General features: G+C 64.6%; 3 protein-coding genes across 5 annotated transcripts in view; 2 read left to right on the top strand and 1 right to left on the bottom strand.

The window, feature by feature from the left end:
* Positions 1-15, bottom strand: part of HOOK2 (hook microtubule tethering protein 2) — a 5376-nt gene extending 5361 nt beyond the window's left edge. Inside the window, 1 exon segment of the mRNA XM_040613537.1 lies at positions 11-15. Within this exon segment, the coding sequence (XP_040469471.1) occupies positions 11-15 (5 nt within the window).
* On the top strand, positions 7-3435 carry LOC121096541 (cytochrome P450 4F22-like). Of its 2 annotated transcripts, none has more exons than XM_040612560.1 (11): positions 7-29; positions 392-445; positions 541-668; positions 744-871; positions 1293-1560; positions 2109-2175; positions 2250-2379; positions 2456-2589; positions 2678-2742; positions 2825-2907; positions 3188-3435. In XM_040612560.1, exons 1-11 carry the CDS (start codon positions 20-22, stop codon positions 3363-3365), a joined length of 1245 nt encoding a protein of 414 aa, XP_040468494.1. In that variant the 5' UTR covers positions 7-19; the 3' UTR covers positions 3366-3435. The 2 variants fall into 2 exon arrangements, with proteins under 2 accessions (XP_040468494.1, XP_040468493.1); XM_040612559.1 differs by having other exon boundaries at positions 1218-1560.
* Positions 3436-4769: 1334 nt separating this feature from the next.
* On the top strand, positions 4770-13169 carry MCOLN1 (mucolipin TRP cation channel 1). 2 transcript variants are annotated; one of them, XM_040612557.1, is made up of 14 exons: positions 4770-4861; positions 5009-5199; positions 6802-6969; positions 7039-7198; positions 7358-7445; positions 8305-8401; positions 8524-8623; positions 8732-8838; positions 9274-9423; positions 9796-9897; positions 10172-10294; positions 10523-10729; positions 10866-10996; positions 11413-13169. In XM_040612557.1, exons 1-14 carry the CDS (start codon positions 4846-4848, stop codon positions 11447-11449), a joined length of 1677 nt encoding a protein of 558 aa, XP_040468491.1. In that variant the 5' UTR covers positions 4770-4845; the 3' UTR covers positions 11450-13169. The 2 variants fall into 2 exon arrangements, with proteins under 2 accessions (XP_040468491.1, XP_040468492.1); XM_040612558.1 differs by lacking the exon at positions 4770-4861 and having other exon boundaries at positions 5103-5199; positions 6822-6969.
* Positions 13170-13290: the final 121 nt, after the last annotated feature.

The raw sequence follows: 13290 nt of genomic DNA, 5'->3' as shown, positions 1-13290 counted from the left end.
CACCCTCCGCCCCATCCTGATGGCCCCAGGTAGGACACAAGGGCCACCAACCCACCCTGAGGGTCCCCAGGGTCACCCCAGGGCCAGCCCAGGGAGCACCCAAATACCCAATGGTGGCCACCAACCTGTCCTTGAGGGCCACCTCTGGGTGTCACCATGGCCAAATACCCAAGGGTGGCCACCAACCTGTCCTTGAGGGCCACCTCCAGGTGTCACCATGGCCACCCCAGTGGCCTGGTGGCACCCAAACTCCCATCCTGAGGTGGTTATGGGTGCAGACAGGGGGTCCCCTCTCCCTAGCCTCGCCCCCCCCGCCCCTTGCCTGCCCCTCAGGGGACCCGATGCCACCCTGGTGCCACCTGTCACCATCTCCTGCTCACCTCCCTCACAGCATCCGTCGCCCCCAAGGACCAGCTCTTCTACGGCTTCCTCAAGCCCTGGCTGGGTGAGTGGTGCTGGGGGGGGGTGGGGGGTGGGACGGGGGGGGGGAGGGGCAGCACCCATGGGTGCCCCCCGATGGAGCCGGGTGACCTCCCCCAGGTGATGGGCTCCTGCTGAGCGCCGGGAAGAAGTGGGCTCAGCACCGGCGCCTGCTGGCACCCGCCTTCCACCGGGATGTCCTCAAACCCTACGTGGCCATCTTCAACCAGAGCACCCACGTCATGCACGTGAGCACCCATCCCCCTGCCCCTCCTCCCCCACCCCCCAGCCCTCCTCCGGCACCCATCCCCCTCCCCCCCCAGGCCAAGTGGCGGGCGGCGGCGGAGGCGGTGGGGGGCACAGTGGCGCTGGAGGTGCTGGAGCAGCTCAGCCTCCTCACCTTGGACACCCTCCAGAAGTGCATCTTCAGCCACGAGAGCCACTGCCAGGAGTGAGTGTCACCGTCACCCTGTGTCCCCCCCCCAGGGACCCCCACACTGTCCCCATCGCCCCTTACCAGGGTCACACACAAGGGACCCCCCCTGACCCTGGTGCTGTCCCTTGCTGGGGTCTCCTGCCCTGGTTGGGTCTCCCCTGGGCTTTGTACCCATCAAGTTGTACCCATCAAGGTCCCCATCACCCCAACATTGTCCCCCCACCCCAACTCTGTCCCTCCTGGGGTCACCTCATCTTCCCCCCATCAGGGTGTCCCCCCCTCGGGCTCTGAGTCCCCCCATGGTGTCACCAAACATCCTCATGGGGAGGGGACCTTCCACCACCTCATGTCCCTGCTGAAGCTCACCATGGCCAGGGGGGTGGTGGCCCTCGGTGGCCCCTGGTGGCCACCCCCAGCGGTGCCCAGTGCCCCCCAGGCAGCCCAGCGAGTACATCAAGGCCATCATGGAGCTGAGCACCTTGGTGGTGAGACGCCAGCGCCACCCGCTCCATCACCCAACGTGGCTCTACCACCTCTCGGCTGACGGGCGCCGCTTTGCCCGGGCCTGCGCCACCGTGCACAGCTTCACCGCTGCCGTGGTGCAGCGGCGGCGCCAGGCCCTCGAGCGCCTTGGCCACCAAGCCTGGCTGGAGAGCCACCAGGGACGGAGCATGGACTTCATTGACCTTCTTCTGCTTGCTAAGGTCATGCCGCGGCAAGATGGTGTGGCCATGGGCAGGGCTGGCCATAGGGTGGTGGCAATAGTGGGATGGTGGTGGCCAAGCGGATGGTGATGGCCATGGGAAAGTTTGGTCATAGAGTGGTGGTCATCACAGGATGGTGGTGGCCAAGGGAAAGGTTGGCCATAGGGTGGTGGCCATCATGGGATGGTGGTGGCCAAGGGAAAGGTTGGCCATAGGGTGGTGGTCATCATGGGATGGTGGTGGCCAAGGGAAAGGTTGGCCATAGGGTGGTGGTCATCATGGGATGGTGGTGGCCAAGGGAAAGGCTGGCCATAGGGTGGTGGCCATAGTGGGGGGGTGGTGGCCAAGGGGTTGGTGGTGGCCATGGGGAGGGTTGGCCATAGGGTGGTGGTTGTCATGGGATGGTGGTGGTCAAAGGAAAGGTTGGCCATAGGGAGGTGGCTACAGTAGGATGGTGGTGGCCAAGGGGATGGTGGTGGCCATGGGGAGGGTTGGCCATAGGGTGGTGGCTCCAGGGGACATCTTGACTGCCACGCTCCCCCTGGCAGGACGAGGACGGCAACCCCCTGTCGGATGAGGACATCTCGGCGGAGGCCGACACCTTCATGTTTGAGGGTGAGGAAGAGCCACCAGGTGCCATCGGAGGTGGGGGACAGGCATGTCCCCAGGCTCAGCCCTTGTCCCCTCAGGCCACGACACGACGGCCAGTGGCTTGGCATGGCTGCTCTACAACCTGGCCTGCCACCCCCACCACCAGGAGCGGTGCCGCCAGGAGGTCCACGAGCTCCTCAAGGGCAGGGATGTGCAGGACATTGAATGGTGAGATGTCCCCAAGTGACGTCCCCTGACCAGCCAGCTTGGGGACCCCGGTGCCACCGTGTGTCCCCCCCTCCAGGGAGGACCTGTCCCACCTGCCCTTCACCACCATGTGCATCAAGGAGAGCCTCCGCCTGCACCCCCCCGTCACCGCCGTGTCGCGGCGCTGCACCGAGGATGTCACCCTGCGCGATGGACGCATCATCCCCAAGGGTACAGCTCGCCCAGGGCTTGGGGTGTCCCCAGTGTCCCCGTCCCTCCTTGTCCCCTGTCCCTAAGGTGGCTGTTTCTATCCCACCAGGGGTCATCTGCCTGATGAGCATCTACGGGACCCACCACAACCCCGACGTCTGGCCCGAGCCCCAGGTGGAGCCACCTGGTCCTGGTGGCACCAGGGATTGTCACCATGGGCAGGGACAACTGTGTGACGATGTCCATGTCATCCCAGGTCTACAACCCATTGAGGTTCAGCCCGGAGAACAGCAAGGAACGGTCCCCGTTGGCCTTCATACCCTTTTCCGCTGGTCCCAGGTAAGATGTGGTGGGAACACAAGTGTCCCCACGTGTCACCTCCCCCAGCCTGCTTGGCTTCAAGGTGGGGTGGTTGTCCCCAAGCCATGCCATCACGGGGACAACACCACCCCCCTGATTTGGGGAGGTTCCACCATCTGCTCCACCACCTTGATCATCACGGGGACAACACTGTCCCCCTGGTTTGGGGAGGTTCTACCATCTGCTCCACCACCTTGATGGGGGTGGGGTGGGGTCTGCTGTCCCCCCTGGGGAGGTGACGGAGGGAACGTGGTGGCAGGAACTGCATCGGGCAGAGCTTCGCCATGGCCGAGCTGAAGGTGGTGGTGGCACTGACGGTGACACGCTTCGCTGTCCGGCTGGACACGGGGCGGCCACCGCGGCGCAAGACCGAGCTCATCCTCCGCGCCGAGGACGGGCTCTGGCTGCTGCTGGAGCCACTGCCAGGGGTGGCCTGAGGGACACGGGACAACCCGCATGGTGTGTGGCCCGTCCCAGTGAGGAGCGGTGAATAAATGGTGGCACCAAGGGGACGGTGTCGTGGTGGTGGGGGTGTTGGGGAGGATGGGTTGTCCTCCATCAGGTGTCATCTCCGTGCCACGTGTGACCATCCCGGCATGGACATGTCCTCCTGGGCCACATGTCACCACCCATGGTCATGTCCCATCATGCCACATGTCACTGTCCATGAATGTGTCTCCCCATGCCACATATCACCATCCATGGTCATGTCCTCCTGGACTGTGTGTAACCACCCATGGTGATGTCCTCCTGGGCCACATGTCACCATCCATGGACATGTCCCCTGGGCCGCATGTCACTGTCCATGGATGCATCTCCCCATGCCACATGTCACCATCCATGAACATGTTCTCCTGGGCCACATGTCACCAAGCATGGACGTGTCCGCCTGGACCACTTGTCACCACCCATGGTCATGTCCTCCTGGGCCACATGTCACCATCCATGGACATGCCTCCCCATGCCACATGTCACTGTCCATGAACTTGTCCCATCATACTACATGTCACTGTGCTGGCACGGAGATACATGTGACGCCCCCCTCCAACCCCCCAGGTCACGGCAGGGGCGGGGAGGCAGCACCGGCGCTGTGTGGGCGTAGCCATGGCGGGGCAGGCGTGGCCAGAGTGGGGGTGGGCGTGGCCATGACCGGATAGGCATAACTTCAGACCACTGGGTGTGACCACAGCCGGGTGGGCGTAGCCAGAGCGGCGTTAGGCGTGGCCGTGACCATAGCCGGATGGGCTCGGCTAGAGCGGGAGTGGGCGTGAGCACAGCCGGGTGGGCGTGGCCAGAGAGGGGGTGGGCGTGGCCATGACCGGGAAGGAATAACCACAGCCGGGTGCGCGTAGCCAGAGCGGGGGTGGGCGTGGCCATGATCGGGTGGCCATAACCACAGCCGGGTGGGCGTGGCCATAGCCAGATGGGCTCGGCTAGAGTGGGGGTGGGCGTGAGCACAGCCGAGTGGGTGTGTCCAGGGCGGGGGTGGGCGTGGCTATAACCGGATGGGCTCGGCTAGAGCGGGGGTGGGCGCGAGCACAGTCGAGTGGGCGTGTCCAGAGAGGGGGTGGGCGTGGCCATAACCGGATGGGCTCGGTTAGGGCTGGGGTGGGCGTGAGCACAGCCGGGTGGGCGTAGCCAGAGCGGGGGTGGGCGTGGCCATGACCGGGTGGGCATAACCACAGCCGGGTGGGCGTGGCCATAGCCGGATGGGCTCGGCTAGAGCGGGGGTGGGCGTGAGCACAGCCGGGTGGGCGTGGCCAGAGGGGATGGGCGTGGTCATGACCGCTTGGGCATAACCACAGCCGCGTGGGCGTGGCCAGGGCAGAGTAGGCGTGCCCAGAGCCGGGTGGGCGTGCCCACGCAGTGCCTTCCCGTCACGTGATGCAGGCGGCGAAGCCGCGCTGAGGCGGCGCCATGGCGGCCCCGTCCGGTGAGCGGCCCCGGAGGCTGCGGGGGGGGCCCGGGACGGGGGAAGGGGTCGGCCCCGTCCGGTGAGCGGCCCGGGGGGCGCGGGCTGGGCCGGTGCTGCCCCGCGGGGTCTCCGCTCCCCCCCTCGGTAACGGCCGTTTCCCCTCAGAAACCGAGCGGCTGCTGGGCCGCGGGCCCGGTTACGGCACGGCGGAGGCCCCGGCGGTGGCGGAGGAGGAGGAGCTGCGCCGCCGCCTCAAGTATTTCTTCATGAGCCCCTGCGACAAGTACCGGGCCCGCGGGCGGCGGCCCGTGAAGCTGGGGCTGCAGCTGGCCAAGATCCTCCTGGTCACCGTCCAGGTGCGGGGACACCGGGGGGTGGGGACACCGGGACACCGGGGGGGGTGTGCACGGGGACATCGGGAGGGGAGGTGCGACGCTGGGGAGGGGTGGCCCTGGGGAATGTGGACACCAAGGGGGGGTGGGGGTGGCCCTGGGGAACGGTGACACTGGGCACCGGGGCATGGGGACATCACGGAGGGATGGCCCTGGGGAACGGTGGTCCTGAGGAACAGTGACACTGGGCACCAGGGCATGGGGACACTGGGGGGGGTGGCACTGGGATACCGGGGGGGAGGGGGTGACACTGGGGAATGGTGACAGCAGGCACCGGGGCGTGGGGACAGGATCCCCTGGGACATGGGGACAGCAGGGAGGGGGAGCCCAGGGTGGTACTGAGTGGCAGAGGGACACGGGGACCTGAGGCGTTGGGGGGGGGACAATGACACGGGGGCTCTGAGCACTTAAGGTGACCTCTGAGGTGGGCACTGGGCCTGGGGACGGCTGAGTGGACACCCCCAGCAAGGCTTGGGGACATGGTGGGGAGTGGTGGGGGTTTTTGGGGGGGCTTGGGGACAGCGGGGGACTCGGGAGAGGTCCCCTGGGATAGTTGGGGTCCCTTGGGATGACCCTGGTGGCACATCCTTGGGGCTGGGTGACACACACTGGGGTGGCTCAGGCAGTGGGTAATGCCGGGGTGCCCCAAAAAAGGGGGGGGGGGGAGGGGCAGAAAGTTTGTCCTGCTCAGGGTGGCACTGGCTCCCAGACAGGCACCAGGCTCCATCCTGGGTCTGTGGTGGGACACGTGGATGTCCCCAAGGAGGTGGTCCATGTCCCCAAGGAGATGGTCCCCACCCCGTATGTGGTGGGACACATGGGTGTCCCCAAGGAGATGGTCCTCACCCCGTATGTGGTGGGACACGTGCGTGTCCCCAGGGAGACAGTCCATGTCCCCAAGGAGATGGTCCTCGCCCCCTCTGTGGTGGGACATGTGGATGTCCTCAAGGAGATGGTCCTCGCCCCCTCTGTGGTGGGACATGTGGATGTCCTCAAGGAGATGGTCCTCACCCCCTCAGTGGTGGGACATGTGTGTGTCCCCAGGGAGATGGTCCTTGCCTCATCTGTGGTGGGACACGTGGATGTCCCCAAGGAGATAGTCCATGTCCCCAGGGAGATGGTCCTTGCCCCGTCTGTGGTGGGACATGTGTCTCCCTCCAAGGAGATGGTCCGTGACCCCATCTGTGGTGGGACACATGCATGTCCCCAGGGAGATGGTCCATGTCCCCAGGGAGATGGTCCATGACTCCATCTGTGGTGGGACACATGCATGTCCCCAAGGAGATGGTCCATGTCCCCAAGGAGATGGTCCGCTCCCTATCTGTGGTGGAAGAGGAGCTTTGCCACAGAACGGGCAGCAGAAGAGGTTTTGGGATGACCAGATGGAGATGGGGACAACCTCAGCGACGTGCAAGCTGGTCCTTGTCATCTTGGGGTCACCCAAGCGTCGGGTGGTGGCATTTTGCCTCCTGTGAGCTCCTTTGGGGCGAAACGGCCACGTTTTGGGGGTGGTGGTGCTGGAGCTGCTGGGGCGGGGGTTTCATCGTGGTGTCCTTTGTCCCTCAGCTCATTCTTTTTGGGCTCAGCAACCAGATGGTGGTGACGTTCAAGGAGGAGAACACCGTTGCCTTCAAGCACCTCTTCCTGAAGGACTACGTGGACGGCGCCGACGACTCTTACGCCGTCTACACGCAACGCGACCTCTACGAGCGCATGTTTTACGCCGTGGAGAAGGTGAGATCTGTGGGGAGAGCGGGACACAGAGGGTCACCTCCAAGATGCTGAGGGCATCTCCTTCTCCAGTACTTGGCCATTCCCAACGAGACCGTCGGCCGCTATGCCTACGTGCAGGGCGAGAGCGGCGGGAACCACTCGGCCCTCATGCTGTGCCAGCAGTATTACCGTAAGGGACGCATCGATCCGGCCAACGACACCTTCAACATAGACCCCAAGATTGTCACAGGTGGGTTTTGGGGACGGTGGGGCTGAGAGTCCTGGTCCCGCAGCTCCTGCTGGCTCCTTGAGGAGCTTTTTGGTCCTTATTTTGCCCTTGGGAAGGGTCCGAGGGCTCTGTGGGGTGGGGGGCTTGGGCTTCCCTGAAGATGCTTCTCCCTTCCTGCAGACTGCCTGGGGGTGGACCCTGGGGACCCACAGCCTCTTCCTCCAGAGCTGGAGCGCAGCTACAAGAACTTCACCCTCAAATTCCACAAGTAATCACCGATCTCGTCCCTACGAGCCTGGGGACATCCCGTTGGCACAAAGTGGGGACCCCAATGTGGGGTATTCCTGGTGCTGAAGCCCGCTGCCAGGGTGGAAAAAGCCCCCCAAGTTGTGGGGTTTTTTGTTTGCTTTTTTTTTTAATAAAAAATCCAGTCGTGGGATAGAAATAAATCCCCCCAGGGGGATGTGAAACCGGTGAGGTTGCACAACAGAGCAGCTGATTTCCAGCCCCAGCTCCATCTCCGAGGCACCACAACTGTTCTGCAACACCCAAAATCCTTCCACGGGGGTTTTTTTCCGTGGCCAAGCCAAGTTGTTACTGGCACGGGCCAGGCGCCGTCTTTTGCCCGGTGGTGTGGAGAGGGATGCTGACAGCGAGAGACGCCACATAGCTCGTGGCATCGTTTCTTCCAGAGGGTTCAGCCTCCCCCCTGAAGCAAAAGTCACTGGTGCTGGGGCAGGTGGGGTGTGAAATGCTCCTCTCGAGCTGGAGACACCTTCTCCTGGGGTTTTACGCGCCCCCAGGGGAGGTTTTTCCCTCCTGTCATCAGTTATTTGACTTGGGGGGTTGTGTTTGGGGGGGGGGTTGGGGGGGTCTGAGTGGGCTGAGACCCCCTGGACCAGCAGAAGTCACTGGTGCTGGGGCAGGTGGGGTGTGATTTGCTCCTCTCGAGCTGGAGACACCACCTTCCAGGGCTTTACGCACCCCCAGGAGAGGTTTTTCCCTCCTGTCATCAGTTCTTTGACTCGTGGGGGTGTGTTTGGGGGGGGGGGGGGGGTCTGAGTGGGCTGAGACCCCCTGGATGAGCCCCAGCAGGAGGAATAACAATTATCCGTCCCCTCCCACAGGCTCATCAACGTCACCATCCAGTTCAAGCTGAAAGCCATCAACATCCAAACCATCATCAACAACGAGATCCCCGACTGCTACACCTTCACCATCACCGTGAGTGCGTCGGCACCGCTCCCCGGCGGGGGGGTGACATCCCTGGGGGGGACGTGGGGCTGGGGAGCGTCCCAGCAGCGAGGAGCTGCCGGGTGGTTTCCAACCATCTCACTCTTCTCCAGATCACGTTTGACAACAAGGCGCACAGCGGCCGGGTGAAAATCCACCTGGACAACCGGGCCGACATCAAGGAGTGCAAAGATCACAGCGTCTTTGGCCGAGGTGGGAGCTGGGAGGGCGTGACCAAGCTGGTGTCCATCCCCAGTTGGGTGCCGGGGGCTGCGTGGGGGGGCTCAGGGTGTTCCTGGGTGACTGTCCCCCTCTTTGCAGGTGACAACTCCTTCCGGCTGTTCTTTGACGTCATCGTCATCCTCGTCTGCTCGCTGTCCTTCATCCTCTGCGCTCGCTCCATCATCCGGGGCCTGATGCTGCAGCACGTGAGTGGGGGGGGAAGGGGGGGTCGGGAAGCGGCGTGACCGTAGCCCCCCTCCGTGGTGTAACCACGATGGGGGGGGGGACCCAACCCTGGCGTTCCACCCCCCCGGAGCTGCTCCCCCTGCACCAAACCCCGGTGGTGGCACCACAGCCCACGGCACGGCCACCACCAGGAGCCGGCAGGACAGACCCTGGCGCTGCTTGGCCCCCCCAAAAAACTTGGTTTTTGGGGGGGGGGGGTGGGGGGGACACTTTTCCAGCCCAGATGATTTTTGGAGGAGACCCTTTCCCAGCAGGCATCCCCCAAGCTGTGGGATGGGTCAGGTTCTCCGGGCTGGTGGATGGGGAGCGTCCCTGGTGGGGACGTGGGGCTGGGGCTGGGGCGCGTCCCTGGTGGGGACGTAGTTTTTTTTTTTTTTTTTCCCCTCTGTCCGCAGGAATTCAGCCGGTTCTTCCAGCGCCGGTACAACCAGCGCGTGTGCCTGTCGGACCGCATGGAATTCCTCAACGGCTGGTACATCCTGCTGGTGATCAGCGACGTCCTCACTGTGCTGGGGACCGTCATGAAGATCGGCATCGAATCCAAAGTACGGGCAGGACGGGGAGCGGAGCAGAAGTTTGGAGGTCCTGGGTGTCCCCACGCTCCGGGGAGGGGACGGTTCCCCGTGACAAGCCACGACAGCCACCCTTGGGTGCTGGCGATGCGTTATCCGCCCCGGTGGAGCTGCCCTGGATGCCATCAGGGCCTTGGTGGCAGGTTAGGGGGTCCTCGAGTGGGACCCCCGGAAGCCGCCTCTCCCCTTGGGACAGGGAGATGGTGCCAAAGGGTCTTGTTTGGTGGCACCAGGATTTCGCTTGTGGCTGGTGGAGAGGGTGTTGGGGGTTCGGGAACAGCTTTGGGGACTTCAGGGGGGTGGGGGTGGCTGTCCCTCAGCCCCGTGCCGCCTCTGTCCCGGCAGAATTTCGCTGGCTACGACATCTGCAGCATCCTGCTGGGCACCTCCACGCTGCTGGTCTGGGTCGGGGTCATTCGCTACCTCACCTTCTTCCAGAAGTACAACGTGAGTGCACCAGCGAAGGGGGGAGCGTGTCCCCTGGGAGCCCAGGGGACAATTTTCCAGGTTGGGAATGACCGGCCTGGTCTGGCCCTCAGCACCTGGGGGAGCTCAGGCTCATCCTACACCTGCTGCGTGTGTCCCCAGGGTCCCCATCCTGCTCTGCCGGGGACCATGGCGGGGGGGGGGTCTCCCAGGGTGCTTTGAACTGCTGGGGATGGGGTGGGGGTGGGGGTCCCGTTCTGCCGGGGTTGCTCCTGAGTGGATTTTCCTCCACCAGATCCTCATTGTCACGCTCCGGGTGGCCCTCCCCAACGTCATCCGCTTCTGCTGCTGCGTGGCCGTCATCTACCTGGGCTACTGCTTCTGCGGCTGGATCGTGCTGGGACCGTACCACGTCAAGGTGCTGCTCCGGGCGCTGGCCCTGCCCGCGTTGAGGGGGAGAATGGGGGGGGGTGGGCCCAATCCGGATTTGGGGGCGGGGGGTTACCTACGGCGCTGTCGGTGGCATCGGGGTGGCAGGGAGCGCTCGCTCCTTCTTCGGGGGCTTCCAGCAAGGGGGGGGGGGGGGAGGGGCAGGGGCACAACAGCCCGCCCCGGCTTACTGGTGGTTTCTGGGTTCCCATCCCAGTTCCGCTCCCTTTCCATGGTGTCCGAGTGCCTCTTCTCCCTCATCAACGGGGACGACATGTTCGTCACCTTCGCCGAGATGCAGCAGAACAGCTACTTGGTGTGGCTCTTCAGCCAGGTCTACCTGTACACCTTCATCAGCCTCTTCATCTACATGGTCCTCAGCCTCTTCATCGCCCTCATCACCGGCTCCTACGAGACCATCAAGGTGAGGTCACATCCTGCTCTCGGAGCTGAGCTTTACGCCTCGGGGATCTGGTGGGAAGGGGGGGGGGTCCCCATCCCGCTCGCTGGAGGGATTCAGCTTCCCTCTCCCCTTTTTTCCCCCCTCCCCCACCCCCCAGCATCAGTGCGAGGGCGAGCCGCCCGTCTCCCAGCTCCACGCCTACATCGCCCAGTGCAAGGACAGCCCCAAATCGGGCAAGTACCGGCGGCACAGCACCTCATCCTGCTCCGTTTTCTGCTGCTGCGAGCGGTGAGTGAGCGCTACCGGTGCTGCAGGGTGTGTGTGGGGGGGTGTTGGGGGCAGCAAACCGGGGCTGGGGGATGCTCTGCGCCCCCCGTTACCTCCCCTGCTCCCCCCTGACTCTTTTCTCCGCTGGCTCCTCGTGCGCGGCCGATTCCCACGTGGATTGTGATTTCCATCCCCTCTCCGTGCCCGCACGTCTTGCTCCCCTCCCCCCCCCCCCCCCAAATAGCTCTGTGCCTGCGGGGACCCCTCCACGTGGGTCTACCGGGTGGTCTGCACGTTCCCTGCCCCCCCCCTTCGCTGCCCCACGGCTCCCCGCTGGTTTCCAGGATTTGTTTCCCAAATGGAAGCAGCTTTTCCCCGAATTCCGTCGGATTTCCCGCCCCCCCCCCCCCCATTACCACCCGTGTGTCTCCCCACAGGGCTCCCCTGCAAGACAACGCGCTGCTGGTGAATTGAGGGAGGAGCCCCCACCCCCCGCAGACCCCCGGGGATGCCCCGTGCTCCCCTCCCCCAGCCTTGAGTGCTTTTTTAATTTATTTTATCGTCTGTTTTTACCGGCTCGGGACCCCGAAGGGGTGGGGACAGACGGTGGCCGTGTCCCCTGCGCCTGGGGAACACCAGACGGATGCTTGTGGCCCCGTTAATTTTCTTAATGGACTTTTAAGCTTAACACGCTCCCAGGCCTGAACCGCAGCTGGGGCAGCCGCTCAGGGGCTCGCCGTGGGTCCTGGGACCCCTTGGATGTGTTTTAGGGGGGCTGCCTGGAGCCCCGTGACCCCACAGATGGATTTTGGGGGGCAACCTGGAGCTTTGGCACCCCACAGATGGATTTTTGGGGGGCAACCTGGAGCCCTGGGACCCCACAGATGGATTTGGGGGGCAGCCTGGAGCCCTGGGACCCCACAGATGGATTTTGGGGGGCAGCCTGGAGCCCTGGGACCCCACAGATGGATTTTGGGGGGCAGCCTGGAACTCTGTGACCCCACAGATGGATTTTGGGGGGCAGCCTGGAGCCCTGGGACCCCACAGATGGATTTGGGGGGCAGCCTGGAACTCTGTGACCCCACAGATGGATTTTTGGGGGGCAACCTGGAACTCTGGGACCCCACAGATGGATTTTGGGGGGCAGCCTGGAGCCCTGGGACCCCACAGATGGATTTTGGGGGGCAGCCTGGAACTCTGTGACCCCACAGATGGATTTTGGGGGGCAGCCTGGAGCCCTGGGACCCCACAGATGGATTTGGGGGGCAGCCTGGAGCCCTGGGACCCCACAGATGGATTTGGGGGGGCAACCTGGAACTCTGTGACCCCACAGATGGATTTGGGGGGCAGCCTGGAGCCCTGGGACCCCACAGATGGATTTGGGGGGGCAACCTGGAACTCTGTGACCCCACAGATGGATTTGGGGGGCAGCCTGGAGCCCCCCAGCCCCTGGACTGTGTTGGGGACACGTCCCCAACCCCTTGGCTGCACTGGGGACTTGTCCCTGCCCTTGTCCCCAAGCCCCCGCCCCTTGGCCACGCTGGGGACGTGCCGGCGTCCTTGGCCCCAAGCCCCCTGGCCCCTTGGCTACATCAAGGGCTTGTCCCCCCCGTTGTCCCCAGGTCCCCCACCCTCTGTCCCATCAGGGATTCATCCCTGTCCTTGTCCCTGAGCCCTACAAGTCCCCTGCTGCCATGGGGGATGGACGTGGACCTTTGTCCCCCAGCCCCGCTGCCCTGTGGCAGCAGCAGGGACTTGTCCCCAAGCTCTGCAGCCGTTCGGGGGGGCGGGGGGTGGGGGGTGTGTAGGCACAAGGGACCCCCAGGCACCTCTGTCCCCGGAGCCGCAGTTTTCCGAGCTGTTTACGCGCGGCAGGACGGGTCAAGGGCACGTTTTGTACTGGAAGAGCAGCTGCTCCCAGTTGGAGCGGGGCCAGGGGCGGCTGGAGCCAGGCCCCGCTGCCTCCTGGCCTTCCCAGCACCCAAAAAAGCCTGATTTAACCCCAAAATGGGGCCCTGGCGAGGGGGAGGGGGAGGGGAGCGGCTGCTCATTCCTGCGCGGAGTTGTGGCCGGTCTCAGGTCTTGCTCACCCTGGGGTTCCCCCCCCCCCCCCCCCCCCCGGGTCAGAGGGGGGAGTTGTGCCCCGGGGGGGGCAGGGGTGCCCCCGTGGGGCGGAATAAAGCGCCCCCCGAGATCGGTGGGTCTGTGCTGCTGTGGGACCCCCGCGCCAGGGCGGGGGGTGGGGGCAGGGGTGTCACCACCTGTGGGGATGGGGACGCTGGTGGGTGTCACCACCTGTGGGGACAGGGTCGGCC

Source organism: Falco naumanni, chromosome 13 (genome assembly GCF_017639655.2).
Source record: "Falco naumanni isolate bFalNau1 chromosome 13, bFalNau1.pat, whole genome shotgun sequence".
Lineage (NCBI taxonomy): Eukaryota > Metazoa > Chordata > Aves > Falconiformes > Falconidae > Falco > Falco naumanni.
The sequence above is the reverse complement of the archived record's forward strand: the minus strand, read 5'-3'. Positions and strand labels throughout refer to the sequence as shown.